This window comes from Aspergillus lentulus, assembly GCF_001445615.1.
Source record: "Aspergillus lentulus DNA, contig: Alt01, strain: IFM 54703, whole genome shotgun sequence".
Classification (NCBI taxonomy): domain Eukaryota; kingdom Fungi; phylum Ascomycota; class Eurotiomycetes; order Eurotiales; family Aspergillaceae; genus Aspergillus; species Aspergillus lentulus.
The window spans coordinates 3,284,772-3,303,887 of record NW_028322123.1 but is presented as its reverse complement, the minus strand read 5'-3'; the positions used below and the strand labels follow the sequence as shown (position 1 = coordinate 3,303,887).

The 19,116-nt window shown below is 50.2% G+C and overlaps 6 protein-coding genes across 6 annotated transcripts; 2 read left to right on the top strand and 4 right to left on the bottom strand.

Moving 5' to 3' along the window:
- Positions 1-1,901: 1,901 nt before the first annotated feature.
- ALT_1015 (Zn(II)2Cys6 transcription factor) lies at positions 1,902-3,614 on the top strand (the record flags this gene model as incomplete). The annotated part of the gene is made up of 1 exon (XM_033564134.2): positions 1,902-3,614. The coding sequence occupies one exon, from the start codon at positions 1,902-1,904 to the stop codon at positions 3,612-3,614; it is 1,713 nt and encodes a 570-aa protein (XP_033420025.1).
- A 919-nt stretch (positions 3,615-4,533) lies between these two features.
- Positions 4,534-5,688, bottom strand: ALT_1014 (pre-mRNA polyadenylation factor Fip1 domain-containing protein; the record flags this gene model as incomplete). Its single annotated transcript, XM_033564135.2, has 2 exons — positions 4,534-4,708; positions 5,222-5,688. The coding sequence occupies 2 exons, from the start codon at positions 5,686-5,688 to the stop codon at positions 4,534-4,536; spliced, it is 642 nt and encodes a 213-aa protein (XP_033420026.2).
- Positions 5,689-6,328: 640 nt separating this feature from the next.
- ALT_1013 (uncharacterized protein) lies at positions 6,329-8,194 on the bottom strand (the record flags this gene model as incomplete). The annotated part of the gene is made up of 1 exon (XM_033564136.2): positions 6,329-8,194. One exon carries the CDS (start codon positions 8,192-8,194, stop codon positions 6,329-6,331), a length of 1,866 nt encoding a protein of 621 aa, XP_033420027.1.
- Positions 8,195-8,477: 283 nt separating this feature from the next.
- Positions 8,478-10,244, top strand: ALT_1012 (uncharacterized protein; the record flags this gene model as incomplete). Its single annotated transcript, XM_033564137.2, has 2 exons — positions 8,478-10,001; positions 10,065-10,244. 2 exons carry the CDS (start codon positions 8,478-8,480, stop codon positions 10,242-10,244), a joined length of 1,704 nt encoding a protein of 567 aa, XP_033420028.2.
- Positions 10,245-11,355: 1,111 nt separating this feature from the next.
- Positions 11,356-13,210, bottom strand: ALT_1011 (lactose permease; the record flags this gene model as incomplete). The annotated part of the gene is made up of 5 exons (XM_033564138.2): positions 11,356-12,400; positions 12,458-12,716; positions 12,794-12,843; positions 12,898-12,939; positions 12,993-13,210. The coding sequence occupies 5 exons, from the start codon at positions 13,208-13,210 to the stop codon at positions 11,356-11,358; spliced, it is 1,614 nt and encodes a 537-aa protein (XP_033420029.2).
- Positions 13,211-14,873: 1,663 nt separating this feature from the next.
- ALT_1010 (evolved beta-galactosidase subunit alpha) lies at positions 14,874-17,972 on the bottom strand (the record flags this gene model as incomplete). The annotated part of the gene is made up of 1 exon (XM_033564139.2): positions 14,874-17,972. One exon carries the CDS (start codon positions 17,970-17,972, stop codon positions 14,874-14,876), a length of 3,099 nt encoding a protein of 1,032 aa, XP_033420030.2.
- Between the last annotated feature and the right edge of the window lie 1,144 nt (positions 17,973-19,116).

The window sequence follows — 19,116 nt, the reverse complement described above, 5'->3', positions numbered from 1 at the left end:
AGTGAGGTCGAGCACAGCGTTGTGTAGTATGTATCCGAAGTCGGAGCCCGCAGGGTGGGCACTCAAGAAGGCGTGGATTGACAAGTTTGACGCGTATGATGCGATTGTCCAGGTTCCAGACAAACACTCTTGGCTCGATCGGGGCGCCCCTTGGGACAGTTTCTCGTGTAAAAGTGGTGGAGCACGAAGCGTGCGTGTTTGGCGACTTTTATCAATAACGCACAGGGAAAGAGTAATCGTAGTTTTGGCCGTACGGATAGTAGTTGCGGTTGAACACCACAATTTAAAACAGACAGTGCCTATGGTAAAACTTTGAGCTCTTTTACATTAAAGACCCAGATAGCAAGCGTGATATCCTTTGTGCCATCGTTGAGTTTCGCAATCTCAAAGGCCGGCCAGAAGGCGCTGACGGGTAAGGAATGCATAGACAGCTATTGCTGAGGCTAACTCTTGTTCAGAACTAAATTCTTCATGCATGGCGATTATCAAAAGGCATATTGCACAATCAATCAAATTATCTCACTGGCTTTCCGCGATGGGGCTTTTCTCAATGAATTGACTCCAGATCTCATATGGCGGCTTCGAGTTCGAAAGGGCCGCCAGTCACTTCCCCTCCGGTGGAAGCCCGAGATCCTTGATACCCCTCTCCTTCGACGTATTGAGCGCACTCCGCAAGGCCTTATCCCAGCACTAAAAGATTCCAACAGAAACGCCAAGCTATGTTACTCTAGAATGCCAAGCGTAAATGGTTGGCTAAGGTTATATTCTTACGCCGCCCAGTATTTAGCTTCCAGAGTTCACAGTTGCTCCGAAAATACAGAGCCGAGCAGGCACACGAGGGTTGTGTATGGTTGTCTAATTAGACCTATTGGACAACAAATAGAAGTAAACGGTTTCTACAGGTTTTCACAGAGTTGTAATAAGTACACAGTACCAAGGTCACCAAACTAGACTGGGACGCAACCTGCTACCATTGGGAAGCATACAAGTACGACGAACTTGAGGTGTCAGGCCTGCCCACTAGTCTACTCCGCTCTCCCTTACATCCGCGACAATGTGACTATGATAAGTCTGTTAGTTCCCGCCCTGATAAGCTTGTTTTCTTTCCGTCATAAGTCAATCGCCCCATCGTCTATGAATTAACTAGGGCAAAAGTCCGCTGGCCGGCTTGATGGATCTCCTGATGACCTGATGGCCTCTTACCTAGACATGTTTTTTGTTACCGTCGTACCATCCTGGCAAATAATAAGCCGCCTCATATCCTTGGTGGGCAGACGTCGAAAACAGTGGCTACGCAAGCACATATATGTTACGACCTGAACATACTAGGCTACAGCATGTATGATCAATAGCACGCTCAAATTATCAGAACCCCGGGCGTAACAAAACTGACCTAGATAGTCATTCATAACAAAGGGGCAGACCCTTAAAACCCATGGCGTTTCAGAATACGACAGTAGCGAGGAATTCTCTTACAATATGCGCGACCAAGATCCAGACGCCAGCAAGCCACATCAACGCTAGGATATCTACCAGAATTCCCCTGGTTCAACAAGACATGACCTTGCATTGGCCGCCAGCGGTCAGAAGGAGATGTTGCTCACGTCAGACGTCAGAGTAGTAGATGGACGTATGAGGACTAGCGCAATGGGCCCGTCCATTTGAATCCCCTCCATCATCAACAATGGCCATTCACCAAACACATACCGATTCCTCGACTTCAACAGTCCCAGATCGAAGGCGCTCGAGATAATGGATGCTTTCGCATACTACCAGACCGTCGGTTCAGCCGCGAAACTAAAGACGCGCACTGGTTGCACAATTTGCAAGTATCGCAGAGTTTTCTCTCTCCTTTTCTCTATAAGCATAAGCATTCGACACAAAGTAGTGATTGGCTGACCATGCTCGTTGTCCAATGCAGAATTCGCAAGATCAAATGTGACGAAACAAAACCATGCTGCAGGCGCTGTCAAAGCGCCGGTCGGAAGTGTTGGTATGAGCTGGATGGTCGCAGTCGGCGCATCGCGCCTCCGCACACGCATTCGATATGGCACAGTCAGCCTCTTTCCGACATTGGGGCTTATGCCTCTCGCGAGCGACGGGCTTTCGAGTATTACTGCCAACGTGCGGGCCCTACGATAGCGGGGAGCATCGGTTGCCCATTTTGGACAGGCGCGGTCCTGAAAGCCTGTCGATCGGAACCCGCCATTTGGGACGCAATCATCGCCATCAGTGCTCTGTACGAGAACCTCGATCCCTTCCTTGGGCCTCCCATGGTCACGGAAGCTGTGCCCTCAGTGCGAATGCCTCGAGAAGCTTTCTTATGGTACCTTCGCTCGGTGGAAAACGTGCGATCCCAACTAGCACGGAACAAAGTACATCCGCAGATCGCACTCACCTCTTGTGTACTGTATACCTGCGCTGAAATGCTACAAGGCGATGTGGCCAAGGCCATCTCGCTATACAGGCAAGCCGTGCAGCTGATTCTCTCTTGGCAGCGACAGAGCCCAAGACTCTCGGAAACAACATTAGCTGTAAAAGACATGATGATGCCGCTGCTGGTCCGTCTTGGGGCCGCCATGTTTATAACAACCAATTGTTCGCCCGAGGGTTTGTCGGACCTTTTGGCAACTCCTAGCAATCCCGGGTCGTTGTCTTTTGAAGCCGCCCAGACGGCGATTGTCAAGTTGATTGCAGAGGCCCTCATCCTCCGACGTTCCGCGGCCCGACATTGCCGCAGCGGTCACAAAGTGCCTAGCACAATGTTCGATTTGACCGTACAACAGCGCACCCTGGCCCGTCAACTGGACGAGTGGGACTGTGTGTTTGCCTTCCTCCGGAGTGCGGAAGGCCACCCCCAGCTGTATTCTCCGGATCGGAGAGCAATACCAGTGTTACTGAGCATTCGCTCCGCTGCATCCATCATGATCTCCACTTGTTTCGCAGTACAAGAGACTGCGTACGATGAGCACATAGGCCAGTTTCGTCTGATTGTCGAGCACGCAGCAGCAGCGACGCACGCGCCGGTGGAATGGGGTGATCCGCAACCGGGGTTTACTTTCGAAGCCGACGTTGGCCCTCCGCTGTTTTTCACTGCTGTGAAATGCCGAGACCAGATATTGCGACGGACAGCATTAGAGCTGCTTCGACAGACACCAAAAGTTCAAAGCATGTTCAAATCTATGTCGTGGGCTACGCTTGCGGAGATGATCATTCAGATAGAGGAGGGTTCTGTACGAGGCATGAGGAAACGCCGGGCGCTTCAACCTACGATAAATGGCATTACAACGCTGGAATATATGGAAGAGCTGGACAGCAGCACTCGTGGGGTTCCTCCCGCCACAGAAAGTGTGCCTTCTTTGGCAGAGCTTGTGGAGGTTGATAGCAACTGCCTGGACAGATCGCCAAATAAAGTGTCAGTGGCTGAAAGGCAATACATCCCGGAAGGCCACCGTGTGCATGAATTTGGGATCTATCAAGCACATGGAAGTGCCCCAGTGGACATGTCCCAGCATACGCAGCATCCTTTCATCCTGAGATTTACCAAGAATCAGAAAGACCCAGGAACAGGAAAGGTTGAACTGGTGGAACGCTTTCTTCCCATGAACTTCTAGCTGTCGTCATCAAATGTATCCAGACGGCCAAAGAGAGATGCCCGTTTGAAACCCCTTACAGACTATCCGTGTGGCTTGGCAACTTATGTAGGCTACTGCTAGCTTTCCGTCGATATAACCTGGCGCCAACCAACCGACAATACACGGTACGATCCGGAGTACTGATCAGTTATGCTGTACTTCATACCTATGGATTCTCCCAAGGCTCCAGCCGCCGTTTAGCCTAAACCATGTTCGGCAAGCGCAGTAAGCCGCCCCATAACTAACACCATACTAAGTCCTTCCATAGCTTCTCTCGCTCGGATCCTGACGTCAATTACCTTTTTAGGTAAGTCGGCCATGGGAATTGCATAGTTCTAGTCGATACACCCTGGGTCAAAAAACGAGGGTTGAACGAGTTTCAGAGACTCTTGATCCACATCATCCTATAGACATTCGAAAAGATCAAGCTAAGGGTATGGGTCGGTACTAAAAAAAAAAAGAACAGGAAGTAATCAGATGGATATAAAAGGGTTATACCTATCATCTTTCTCATGAATCTGGACAGGGCTGCCTGTATGAGCACACAGTATTCAATCTTATATGAATGAAACTGCCCACTCGTGGGCATTCTTCATTCGATTGACTTCCCTTAGTACCGACACAACAGCTATACTGGTTCATTGATATACTTGGTCTTGCCATTCCTAGGCTATCATCCTCATCTATATCTACTGTCCTACAAAAAAGGCCAACAACTGACCGATACTGGTCCGTCCGTCCACACTCACACAGTCTCGAATATAATCATTATACCAATACTAGCGCTGTCTCAGCCCATCGACACGATTGTCGCTTTTACTAGTCGACGATAAATCACTTCCCAACACAGTCAGCCACGATGACAACCGATGCGAACAACAACGAAGGTAACGGAAGCTTAGTCGTCGGACTTATTATTCTCGGCTTCTGTGTGTCGGTCATGGTATACTGTGGAATCCGACAGATGCTGGATCCTCCGCCTCCTCGTCGTCCGGAAATGTCCCAGGACCAGAGGGCGTATATGCGCAACGTACGCCAACGGAATCTCGACCAGCTCTGTTCCACTGTGCAATCTAAACACAGTCCTCCAGCAACGGATGTGGACTCTATGGGGAACCTTTGATGTGAGACAGCTGTCTATGGTCTTGTTCTAGTTCTATATTTTTGACCGGTATTTATGGAATTGCTTCAAGTGTTGCTAGTTTCTGTCTATCAGGAAGTCTCGTGAATGACGAGTATGGGCGGCACGCAGACCGTGTGAAGGGTCAAACCAACTATGCAATTTTTGGCTTCCATAAGGAGATTGCGAACGCACCGTTGAGGAAGATTGGGAGACGTTCATTAACGCGATTTTTGCGTTCAGGATGCTATAAGAAAGTATCGACCTCAAATAGATAATCAAGTCCGTGCCGACAAGGCAGTCTACCGTGCAGTGTTTGGCTGCTCCATTGGCTTTAAACGATATCTTACGACCCTACCTCCACTATTGAAGTCCAAGAGAATAGGTAGTGTGTATTGCAGAGTAACTCCACGACCGACCAGACCCATTTCGGGACTTAGAGCAAGAAACATCATGCAAAACCCACCCGCAGGCTCTACTACCACCTTCGCCACCGTCCTCGTCCACCGCCATACTCACCTCTATACCACCGCCTTGGCCACCAAACTGGCCCTCCTGTCCGTCGCCTGCGCCGGATTGGTTGGGCCTCATCGCCTGGGCGTGGTCCACAAAAGACATGGGGGCCATCGAAGACGGATCGAGGCCCTGCGCCATCATTCTGGGGAGCATGTTCTGCATCATCTCCGGGTTCATGCCGGGCATCGGCGGCGGCGGGCCATCGGACATGGGAAAGCCCATAGTCGGAAAGTTCTGTATGACCTCGAGCTGTTTCTTTTGGTCTCCGAACTCCTTGCGTAGCTCCTGTTGCTTGATCCTGTGGCTAGCCCAGGTGAACTCGTCGAAGCTGTAGTTGAAATAATCCGAGATGTCGGACCCCGGCCGTCGCCACGGCTTGTCGTCGTCTGGGAAGTCTGCGTGGAGGTCTGTCGACATGAACAGTTTCCCTGTCGCCGGGTGGAGCGGGTTTCCGTTGACGTCGATGGTGGACGCGTGCACCAGGGAATACTTAGCTAAAAATTTATAGAGTTCTCTAAGAATAGAAGGGGGATGGCTCTAGTAATATAATATAAGACCTATAATTAACTATTACTTATTATTATAATAAACTTATATATAAGAAATTCTAGTTATAGGTGCAGCTAAGTAAAGAGCTATCTCTAGCTAAGGATTATAGTATAATAATATTAATAGTGTATATAAGCATCTATATATATAGGGGTTATAGGTAGTTATTTAAGGCTTTAAAACACTCTAAAGAAAGATAGGTAGTTATTAGGTAAATACTTTCTATTATTAGTAAGAGATTTAGAGTAAAGTAATAGAAAGTCTGCTCTTCCTACCTTTCCTAGGGTAAGTCTAGTAATATGACCTACTAAGTATAGTAATACTATAGACAGACTCCTAAGAATTATAGAGTATCTTAAGTTTATAATAAACTATTATCATAATCAGCCAGTTTATCTATTATATAAGGATGGGATGCTTATAGTTATAGTAAAATACTTAGCTACTTAGCTTAGTACTAAAAACTAGTAATATAATAGTCTCTGCTATTATGCTGCATTATATGTATCTACGTATAACTCTCAGGGTTGCTGTAGGTAACGCCGTCAAGAGTGGTAGTGAGGGTGCCGTTGTTGGTCAGCTCGTTGACGAAGACATCGATCTGAGCGTGGTATCCGCCGGGGCTGGTCAGCTTACTGCCATTGACCTTTCCGGTCTGGTAGATACTGGACCACCAATGAAGACCTGCTGAGTCGCTCGTGACGTTCTCGTAGCCGTTGAGGAAACTGAGGCCATCGTCCGAAAAGTTATGGTACGTGACCCGGACACCGTTCATCGAGCCGCTGTTGTAAGTGATGTTGACCTCGGCGTATCCAGCTTTATGGGCCGTAAGCGTATACACACCGGGCGGGATGGCGGGTGGCACAGGGTACGTGGTGTTGCCGGGGATGTAAGGGATCGCCCATGGGACGGTGTCCGGTCGCTCCGCGACAACAGCCGGGGCAGCCTTCTTACGGTTGGGGAAGCTAGCGACAATGATACGGTAATTGTGGCCGCCAGGCTCCTTGGAGGGGTAGCAAGGCAGAGGATTAATACCTCCGCAGGCGGGAGAGATGGTGTTGAATTGGTCGAAGACAATTTGCCGGCTATCGAGCGACCAACGAGGGTCTGCGCCCGAATTCCAAGTAGGGTCATTCCAATGACCGGAACCATTCTTGGCATTTTCATTTCCTGTAACGCGCTGGCCGAAGTAATCGCCACGGTCGCCGTACCTGTCAATAACAAAGGTCTGGAAGAAGCGGCGGAGACCGTTATTGCGGGTAGACGAGGAAAAGGCGACTGTTAATAGGTCTGTGATGGGGGGGATGCCGCGCATGCCGGCGAGGAACATCTGACGGCCAGAGCCGCGAGTATCCATAATAGCGAACCACTGGTTATCCGGCGAGGCTGTAATAGGATCGCAATATTCGGGATGGTCGGTAACGCGGCGCGTAGCCCCCGTGGTTAGGTCCGTGGCAAAAATATCGATATTACCGCTCTCCCAAGGACTGCCAACATAGGTAACCTCGTCGCCGTCGCCGCTAAAGCCACGTGCCTCGCCAACCGTGATAGCATTGTAGTTTCTCATAATCTGTGTACCGTTAATACTCAGGTGAGCCAGCCTGTTTGGAGACAATAACACGCTGGCGTTGACGATATCATAGCGAGGAGCAAGGGGCGTGCCCGTGGCTGGGTTGGCGTTGAACTGGAGGCGGCCGAAAAAACCGTGCTGGCCAGCGCTCGGGCCAGTGAAGTTGAGGACGTTAAAACCAAGGTGGACCTGGTCGGGGTGAATGCGGTGCTCGCGGGTAGAGACACCAACGCCCGAATCGTCCGTCGTGCCACTGAGCCGGGTAGGGAATATAAAGGTATTATTGGGAGTGCAGGCATCAGAGGCGAGATCGTGCTTGCCGCAATCGATTATATCGGCACCAGCCAACGCGCGTTTACCGTCGCGGAACGACTGTGGGTATTCCCAATTGTAATGGATTCCAACCTTGTTCGCGGCTGGGACGCCGCATGTTATGCACTTCCAAGGGCTTCCGTTGGGAAAGTACTCTCCGCGCTCAGTCTTGATGAGGATGATCTGGGAGCCGTTGTAGATGCTGGCTGGATCCGGGGCGGCAGGCGCACCTTGGTAGTTGACCAGGACGAGGACGTGTTTGCCGTCGGGCAAAAAGTCACCAGACTGTATGGTCCCAGCGCCCCCATTTGGCAGACAGCCACTCTTGTTAGGGTTGACTGTAGTGGTGCAAGCCCCGATCGCGCTGCTATTCACCAATGGGGGAAGAGGCAAACGCCGTAAGTGAATAACCTCTTCAGGCGGAGGTGCTGGAATGGAGACGGCAATAGTACTGATGACGGCGCCCAGAAGGGCGATCCCGTGGAACAGCATGTCGATCGATGGCTTCTGGCTTGAGGGTTCAACAGGTACAATGCAGACCTGACAGCTGAACCACAGCGTCCTCCTTTATATGTTCATCTGGTGTAGAGTTCATGTCTAGTACTTCACTCCGTCTGGGGAAATCGTCTCCGCAATACACTAGTTTGATACCCCGCTGTGACTAGCTTAAGTGAGGCGGGGTTTACTCAAGGTGGGACCGTTGTAATACTCCGCGGCCCGGACTTTTAATGAAGCTTCCTTCTCCACGCTCTTGCACGCATGTTCAAACCTCGAGATGGCATCCAGTGTCTGTGACAGCTGTAAGCGGCGTAAAGTCAAATGTGATCTCAGTGATCCCTGTTCCAACTGTCGTATCTCGCAGCTACACTGCCAATACACCGCCGTCCCTAGCAAGCGCGGCCGCAAGAGGCGGCCTCCGCGGAACCAGGACAGAGACACCCAGATAGAGCCAGCCGGCCTTGGTGACATCGGAATTTCCCAGAGAGAAGCTCCACGAACCCCCTCGGTCCGTGAGCTGCAGCTCCCATCCTTTCCACGTACACTTCGTGTCATCCCGGAGCCTCCGTTCACGGTGCCAGTGAGCTTCTCAAGTGAACCAGAAGGAGTATTTTCCAATTTGGTTGCGGATGTTGCGGCTATCGCGCCCAACGATGAGATTGCAGCAATTGTCCACCGATGCCTTGACTTGTTTGTGCAGTACCTGTTTCCAACCTGCCCTATCATCCACGAGTCTACTTTTCGGTCCTTGGCGGCTCTCTATTTTACCAGGGGTCATTCAACTCCTGGCTCCAGTGTATCCCTGCAACCCCCGGAACTCACAGAAACGATACACAAGAAGGAATTTGCCCTCATCACAGGGCTCTGTGCGGCTGTAGCCTCTGTAATGCCAGAGTTTCTCATGCCACATCAACATCTACTAACGCAGAGTTTCTTGAATGCGTCCCGTATCATGCTACGCATGTACTGCGATTACGATCTCGAGTACCCGGATTCTTCCTCCTTGTTGATTCGTCTATGGCATTCTGCTGCTCTTCAAAACTCGACAGGGAAAGCAGGTGCTGCTTGGCATGCCTTGGGTGAAGCCACTTTACTCGCCCAGAAACTGCGGCTGTATGAAGAGTCGTCTTTAAGTCGGTTTTCTCCGATAGAGTCTCAAACGCTGCGTGCTACCTTCTGGCAGCTTTTTGCCGCCGACAAATCAGCCGCCGCTTTTGAAGACCGTCCTATTGTTCTTCATCCATTGGTATTCTATGGTGACTTGACCCTTCAGGACATCGGAAACCAAAACATACCCCTTCTTGATGTCCGTCAGGACCACTGTCAGTTTGGCTTCGAAGACCGTCTTCTGGCTGGGTTTAGACTCAAGTGTAGGGTCTGGTCCTTAGGTGGGGATTTAATTCAGCAGATAAAGTTGTATTCTCGACAGAAGACCGATGGCCTGGATGCGAAGGTTGAATTGGCACGCCTGACCGAGACATACCTGCGTTTCACAGGTCTCATAGATGATCTTCCGCAGTGGCTTCAGTCCTTTGAGGCTGATCCCAATGCTTCGGAAACGGACACGTTTGCGTATCAGCGGTCTTCCTTCTGGGTTCAAAGAAGCAACATTCTGACGAGCTACCACTGCCTGGAGCTCCTGGTGCTGCAGAGGTGTATCAAATATGGTACCCTCGAGGATATGGGACTAAGCAGCCAGCTTCTTTCAGTCTCGACGCGGAAGCTAGAAATTGTCCGCGATTTTGTCCGTGAGCTTCATATGGCACCATTTGTTTGTCTCAAGGTTCAAGGGGAAGCATCTGTAAGCGATAGCTGTCTTTCAGCGAGGCGAGACTCTATGAAAAGCTGACATTGTCTCATTCAGGTGGAGCGAATTCGTCACATCGGTAGTGCTGTTCTTGAAATTACTGAAACGGTGGATGACAATAACGTAAAAGAGCGCGCAAACGTGCTTTTCAAGAAGCTATTAGATTTCCTGGCCAGGCTCAACTCTAAAGCGTCTGATGAGCTCGCTAGTAGCCAACCACATCCAGCTATCCGCTAGCTTGTTGGCAGCGGACGACCTGCCAGTTTTACTAACTAGTTCAGAGCCTTTAGTGTGAGAATGTGCCGAATGTGCCCCGCGTTGATGAGGATCTGTTGGAAACCGCGTTACCGTTACCAACTCAGAAATCCCCAGTATCTTGCATTCTAATCACAAAGCAATGGAGGTCTGATTCTTCCCTATCTAGTGTACCCCTCGGTGATGTATATACTATCGGACGTGATAAAGTCAGGAGCAGGGATAGATCGCTCGGGCGAGAATTAATCAGTCTAGATGGAAACAGGCGGTAGTCAGCCCAACTGGTAGGCGGTAAATGATATTAACGGGATTCATGGTCTAGTATTGTTGGAAACCGCTTCACCGTTTCGGGTTTGGAAATCACTGGTATTCTGTATACAGGGAGATTTGTTGTTCACAACCCCTGAACTTCTATTTAGCGCTTAAACTTCAAGGGAACTGGCGGGGCTCTCTTTCTAACCTATTATGGACATGCAAGTTGTGCTTAGATGAGAATGGAATAAGCAAAGTGAAACCACAGAATTCTGCGTCAATCGATACGCTTACCATTCTTGAGAGCGCCCACCCAGGTCAAGATGAGCCGCAGCTGTCTGACCGCGCAGCGACACCCCATAAGTTCAATGAAGTTAAAAGAGTTTCCATGCTTTGGTATGCAACATTTCCTTTCCTCACTCCAGTCAGCAATCATCTAGGCGTATCAAATTATGGCCGGAAAAGGGTCAATCGACTGCACCGAACTCTGAGCATTGGATAGGGGTATACATGTTTGGTCACTTTTACCAGGAAGGGTTATAGATATCTATTGTTCAGAGCTAATGCCATCTGGCAGATAATTCATTTTCCGAAATTTGGCTTCTACGTACAGCAAGTGCAAGCAAAGACAGCTGAGAGCTTGTAAACAACAATTTCTGGCCACTGCAGCGAGAGTGCTGGACTCCGCACTTGCCTAGATTAATAGTGGTGTTTTGCTAGGTCTGAACAAAGCTACAAGGGTCATATAATAGATCGCTGTTGCAGTTAAGTAACAAGCACCCATCACTGATACTGCCAACGATGTAGAGAGGTCCCATGCGGCCTTATCCCTTTCCTGGCTTTAGACTATTCCATCCGTCACGGGCTTCGCATCAACGTGCACTGTATTCAGAACGGTTTGAGAGCTTCTAGGCTCCAGACTCCGCTTGACTGGCCTGCTTGCTTGGAAGACTTCTTCCAACTCTTCCAGAGTTCTGTCCTTGGTCTCGGGCCAGAACATATAAATGAACGCAAGCTCGAACAAGTCCCATCCAATGAAAACAATGTAAAAGTAGTACTTGATATGTTGAAAAGCTGGGCCGGATGAGTACTGGATAATGGCGGAGGCGCACGCGGTGAAAAACTGTGCCATCGACTTGCCCTTCGCGCGGGTGTGGGTATCCAAACATTCCACAACATACATTGGAGAACTTGGAGTCCATGCAAAGGAGAAGGTAATACCGAACAGGTAGATAAATGCGATACTCGCATTGGCGGCGGCCGAGTTCGAGGGATCTTGATCGGCCACCTTGGACAGAGGTGTGATGATTGTGAAACAAATGATACAGCCGACAAGACTGCTCATGAGCAGTGGCCTTCTGCCCGCTTTGTCGAGGAACATTGATCCAGAAACCGACGCGACAAAACAGAGAGGAGCATATATACCATTAAGAAGCAACTTCCTGCTCTGCGACGTGATGCCCGCATTTTCGAGCATGACCGGAAGATAATAACTGGTTGAGGAGTTTCCAGACCACTGACCAAAGACCGCCATTGACAACACACATACCAGGCGATTCCTGTGAGCTCTCGTTTTCCAAAGCTCTCTGTAGTCCCACCATCTCTTGTCCGATCCTTCGGTTGAAACCTGATATTGCATCTCGGTCATTTGAAGGTTAACCAAAGGATGTTCCAGGTCACCTTCCCCGTGATACCGTGCGAGAACCTTTCTCGCGGATTGCAGGTGGCCGTGGCTAACAAGCCATCGTGGAGATTCGGGCAAAAACCAGGCGAACAGTACAACAACACCGCTTGCAATGAACTGACAATATAGCGGAATGCGCCATCCGTTCTCCAGAGTCTTGGCACCATAGACGACCCAGGCGGCAACGATGGAGCCAATGTACCTGACCTGACATTTAGCGAGTAATTCTCAGGGATACCTGGTTGTCCACTTTATTTACCAGAAGCAATTGTACAGTCCAGACAAGGGACCGCGCCAAACAGGGTGAGCCATTTCGCCGACGTAGACGGGCCCGCTAACGTTGACGAAGCATACTCCAAATCCCAGGATAAACCGTCCGCCCATGAACATCCCATGATTGATTGCTCGAGAAGCGACAGCAGTCCCAACTAGGATAAACAATCCCCCGACGAACATACCAGCACGTCTCCCCCAACGGTCATTGACTGGTCCGACGAATGGGGCAGCACATGCGGTTCCTGTATCATAGCCAGAGTCAGAACCTTACATAGAGCAGATGGGTGTTGGGAAGAAGAAGGAGCAAGAGAGCAGATACCGATGCTGTAAATCGCAAAAATGATGCCGGTACTCGACGATGCAGACGCCCTATGAGCCATGAGCCTAATTCACCTTAGAGCCAAAGAGAACTCAGTCACTCACATGTGAAAGTACTTCTGGTAGGAGACCATGGCATTAATTCCACTGATTGCGATTTAGTGAGAGTTTCGAGAAACTGGCTGACACCTCGCACTCACCCCATGACTGCGCCGTCAAATCCATTCACAGTCGCACAGAGGTATCCGATTACCAAGCAGCCGTACAAGCGGAGCATACTCAAAGTCCAGAGAGAATACTTGGTTTGGTCCGCACCTGTCGCCATTGCAACGACTTCCTCGACAGTGACATGATGATTCGCTGAAAGGTGCTCATCATGCTGCACATTCTTGCCGGTCATTGGGTCGGACGATACCATGATCTTGTGTTGATGTGAAAGTTGGAAGAAGAGGACGATGAGGAAACATGGTCTTAGGAAGTCCCAATCCTATAAATCTCATCGAAGAATGATCTCCCACAGGGAGTTTGATCGACCTCCCCGCACTCTGGGAGAACGTAGGGGAATCCGGGGTTGGATCCGGCCACGTGGGATTTTTTCCACGGAGAAATTCTCCCCATGTTATGGTTAAGGTTGCATGTTGGAAGCAGCAATACCGTTGCGGGTTCCGAAATTACCAGTATTTCTTGTACAAGTGATAAACTTTAAGTAACGGAGCTCTGGTACGCTCTGATTGTAATTTTCCAGAAAGGGGCTGACCTACTTGTCCTTGCCAAGGTTAACGGAGAGAATAGGCGTATTCAGGATGTATAAGCTTTCAGCTTCGTCATGCTGGCCACAGGCTAGTCCACTGGGGCTTTCAAAACCCCCTGTTTTCAGTGAGATTTCCATGATCCGGTTATTTTAATCCGTCTCCCAAAACTCCGCGGATGGCATGGTACCACGTGGTCAACGCAACCACTCTCTGTTCCTCCCCAGCCGTGGCCGCGTTCACCGTCAAAATGGGACAAGCTGATCTTCGCTCCTGTTGCCGATGTGCTGACCGTCAGCGAACGCTAAGGTTCCGCGGGCGGCGGCCAGGAGATCACGTACGTTGGTTCGCCCGTGGAATAATGCAACATCGATCTCTTCACTGTGAACCTCACCCGCGGTGCGGTTCGTCGAATCACCACCCACCCGCAGTATATCGACCCAATCGACGTCTTTCCACGATGACCAGTGGCAGGTGGTCACTCGATGCCCGGGCTCTGGCCGGATGATGTTCCTCACAGCGATGCTTGGGGTGCCACATCCACAACGATCTGGGGTCCACGGCCGTGGTCGCTTCCGTCGGCAACAGCGGGGCCGCGGTGGTTCTTCTGGGGAAAGGCGACCACGAATACCACAGTAACGCGCAATAAGTCAATGGGCACGGGGATAGCAGCCGCCAGAATCGGCGACCACAGCTAGAACGCCATCGCTTCCACCCCCCGGCCGGTCGTGGGATGCCACCTACATCACATTTTATCCGAATATGGTACTCTCACAAGCTTGCGGCCGGGTAAACTGTTCCAATCTCACCTCGACTGGAGTCATGGCGGTGACCAAGTAACCAGGCCGGAGGATATGCCCTTACGCTCAATATGGTTGGCTGCAACCAGACAACGATAGTTGAAACAGTCGACTGCTGTCAATGGTAGGATTACTTCGCTGAGTTGTTCGTCTATTCTGGTCTTTCTGTATAGCTCCCTGCCCTCTCTGGTGGCTTCATAAAGAAGAAAAAAAAAACAATTTAATTATTTAAATACTAGTCATAAACAAATCACCTTCATGTGCATGTTTATAATTTGTTAAAGGACCATTAGGGTTAGCTGAGAAAGATAGATATAATACTTTTTTCAAATATTCAAAAGCAGCAGCAAAACCTGTAATCTGAGGACCTCGACCCGTAGGATCAGGGCAATCTCTTTTATGAGTCTAGTTCTTAGCTGTTTCCTACTATGTGACCTGACCATTCTATATGTACTGTCCAAGGATTAATACTGAGAACCCAAAGCCTGTCTAGATAAACAAAACGGCAGTGGTGAGCGAAAGGAAGGAGTCCCTATTCGAGATAGATCTCAAAAGTAAATGCTCCTGGCTTCAATGCATACTCCTCCCTCGTCTTCGGCCCACAGCTCCCTGATCCTAAACCGTGATGGTCCGCATCGAGCCGCAAAGTGATATAATCCTTGCGAACACGGTGTAAATCGTAGCGATGCTTGGCTTTTTCCAAGTCTTTCCAAGTGTAGTAGCTAGCCATGAAGCTAAACCCCGCCTGGCGTCCGAAGCTGGCCTTCAGGGACGCACCAGACTCACTGGTATCGCGGCCACTGCTCAATTTGACCCATCGGACGTCCGTTCGGTTTCCTGATTCCTGTGGAAATTCATAATCGACAAATAAGTCTTCAATGCGCGAGTCCCAGGTTCCAAAGTTCTGCGAGAGCTTCTTGTCCTTGTAACTCTCCCCGGGTCCCCGTCCAAACCACTGTACGTGATCCAACGTCAAAGGCAAGCCGAAGACGAGCCCGATACGCGGCAGCGTGCGAGGCAAATTCTCCCCCCCGGCGTCACCATTACATATTAGCTGCACTTTTCCATCCGATCGGAAAGTATACTTTGTGGTGACATCAATGAACCAGGACAGAGCACACGGAGCAAGGCGGCTGTTCACGGTGACTTGGATCGACGAAGATGTGGGGTCTACCGTGGACCATGAGACAGAGCGAGTGTGGGATTTGCTGAAGTATAGGAATTTTTCCACCCAGTCCACTCCATCCTGTCGCCGGTCGTTATCAGTCATGGCCCGACAAATGTCGAGCACCGGTCCGAGGCCAGCGTGAATGAGCTCCGTGCCAGATTTTTTCCAAGACGAAAGCCTGCCCGAGGCGAGGGAAAACTCCCACTCAGTTCCCGGACAGCCCATCGATAGACTGCTTGGAGTGATGGCGATACTCAGGGGCACCAAGCTGCTCGGAACCGAAGCCTCATTGTGCGGCGGACTGATCTGCACCTGCGAGGTTGACACCAAATAGCCTTTCTGGGCCCACGGATTTGACTCCTTGAGACGAAAGTCTAGCTGAAGATAGGCCTCCCCTTGCCACTGAACAAGGGCGGTCTTGGGAAGACGCATCGCAGCACCGGTGTGTGGAGGAACTCCCGGCGGAATTGAGACCTCCCCGAGTGGCAATCTACATCCATCCCCAATCACAGAGGCCTCACAGTACAGATGATCCAAGGTGATGATATCATAGCGATTAATGATTTGAACCGTTCCATCGGCATAACATTGAACCTGAACCGGCTCAATTGCCTTCTTATACTCTCTAAGCCCTGGAGTCGGAGTGTGGTCAGAGAACAATAGCCCGTCAAGGGCAAAATTATAGTCATTGGGCTCGTCTCCAAAATCACCTCCATAGGCAAAAAACTCCTCTCCGGTCTGAGTCTCAGAACAGAGTCCATGGTTGGCCCATTCCCAAACAAAACCACCTTGCAAGCGTGGGTATCGGTAGAATGCCTCGATGTATTCTTTGAGATTGCCCGGCCCATTTCCCATCGCATGGGCGTATTCACACAGAATGAGAGGCATAGAGAAATTTGGTTCCATTGCATGCTGGGTCAGCTGCTCAACACTGAGATACATAAGAGACCAGATATCGACCGTCTGGTGCTTTTTGTCTCCCTCATAGTGGATCGGTCGAGTCTGGTCAATCGCGCGGATAGCATCATACATTGCCTGGATATTGCAGCCATAAAACGATTCATTTCCTAAAGACCACATTACAACAGAGGGATGGTTTTTGTCTCTTTGGCAGAGTTGAACGGCGCGGTCGACGTATTGCTGTTTCCATGTATTGTTGTCTGTGGTGAAGCGACCGGGGCGAGTATATAGCAAGGCTATTCGATCCTCGTAGCTCTTGCGTCTGTCTTCGTCAGACAATCCCACTCGATCAACGGTGAGAAAGCCATGACATTCCAGATCCGCTTCGTCCATAACCCAAAGCCCTAGCTTATCGGCAAGGTCATAGAGTCGTGGGTCACTCGGCTGGTGACAGGTTCGAATAGCATTGATGTTGTGTTTCTTCATCATCAACAGATCTCTCTTCATGAACTCATAAGGCACTGCACGGCCGTACCGCGGGTGGTGTTCGTGTCGGTTTACCCCTCTAAACACGATGCGCTGTCCGTTGACAAGGTAGAGGCCGCCTTTCACCTCGATCCTCCGAAACCCGACATTCTGAACAATGAAGCGATTGTTAAAGGCAATAATGAGCCGGTACAGATAAGGATGCTCTGCACTCCATTTGTGAGGCCGATCCACGGGTATGGTAATGCTGATACATGAGGCGCCATCAGCCTGCCTCATCTCTGTGAGAATAGTTTGATTATCCTGATCTAGAAGCTTCAAGGCAACGGTTCCGCTTCCTTGCAGCGATAGTCCGATTTCAAGCAGAGCATCCATGTATTCATCATCCAGCCGTGTCTGAACGTGAACGTCCTCGATGTGTGCTTTGGGAAAGGCCAGAAGGTAGACGTCCCGGAAGATTCCACTGAGTCGCCACTGATCCTGATCCTCCAGATAGCTGCCATCGCAGAATTGATAGACACTCACAGCGAGAATATTCTCCTTCGGAGAGACCATGGAGGTAATATCAAACTCAGCGGGGTTGCGGGCTCCTTGCGAATACCCGACCTCGATTCCGTTCACATATACATGAAAAGCGGAATCGACCCCTTCGAATCTCAGTCGCAGCTGTTGACCAACAAAGGATGTCGGTATAGTAAACTTCCGCACATAGCTGCCTGTTTCATTCTGATCAAGTGGAACGTGAGGCAGATCCACCGGAAAGGGGTAGTTGATGTTGGAGTACTGTGGCTTTCCCCAGCCCTGCAACTGCCAGTGGCCGGGGACATCAATCTCGGGCCAGTCTGTCGTGTCGTAGCCAGGTCGGTGAAACCCCTGAGGTGCCTCGAATGGATTGCGATCGTGATGGAACTTCCATTTACCGCTGAGACAGAGGGAACATGCATGATCCAGGGATCCAGCCAATCCATCGTTCTCGGACTCATAGAGGAAAAAATACGACCGGGGAGAGAGCTGACAACGACTGATGACCCCCACATTCGACCAGTCTGGCTGCTGGGCTGGAAAAGAGCCGAACATGCTGGGCCTGGATAGAGGAACAGGAAGCGGAGTCAGCCGGAGGGGATGCAGTGGATAAAGGCGATTGCTCAAAGTAGAAAACCGTGATGGTTCCAGCAACAGGTCCGAGTACAGCGGCTGCTAACGTTATATGAATCCCTGGCGACTTTGCGCTAAGCAAGTACACCACTGTATGAATAATCTTCTGTTGAGGAAGAAGACTCCCAGCCGTCCGGAACATTGCTGATGCACATTTGCTTTACGCAGCATTCATTGCTCCTCCACCTATTGAGCCCTCCACGGACAATTAATTGAAGGACCGACCATCGTTGGAAGATGGGAGTCGCATCGACCGAGGAGAGTTAGCCATGCGGGATAGGTCGGACAAGACTGGCGAAAGGAATGAGGGAGTCTCTGTCTTAATGGCCCAACCAGGCTCTAATTCTCCGCGGGGATCCATTTATGCCCCCAACAAGTTCTCAAGTTTCAGTGCCCAATTTCCCCTCGGCAGGGTATCAAATCGGTGGTGAAATGGGCCAATTGGAATCACCAAACAAAAATCGAGAAATACGAATCCGCAGCCATTATAGGAGGGGATTATCGAAGGCTAAAAGTAAAATATGACTCTATGGCAAGACCTCTATAAGAACAAAGAGGCTCCCAGTGGTGGCGCAATTATCAGCAGCGATTGACGAGAATATTTCTTGCGGCACTACAGTACCGTGGACGATCCACGGATGGTGTTCCTTACATGAAAGTGGGCAGATGGGATACAACAGTGTTCTACACGCTCTGACCAACGGGTATTAGCTGGACGCTATTACGAAAGATCCATTTGGCAACATTCCAAACGCAAGTTCTCGACGACACGGCAAGATCGGCGAGTTCATGAGTGATGAAAAGATCGCCCAGTCAATGCTCGTCACCGATGCTCTAAGCGATAGTTAGAAACAACGCTGTTGGGAGAAAATTTTTGGTACACTGGGTACCTGGCCTGTTGGCTGGACGGTGTTTTCTAGGTCTCCACACGTACACTTCACCCACATTATCTCATAGTTAGGTTTCAGGATAATTTTACATAGACCTCTATGCTCTGAAGATGAGTCTGTTCACGCCTGGGATACTCTTTATCATAATATCTTGATACAGTTTTCCGTGCGTTTTC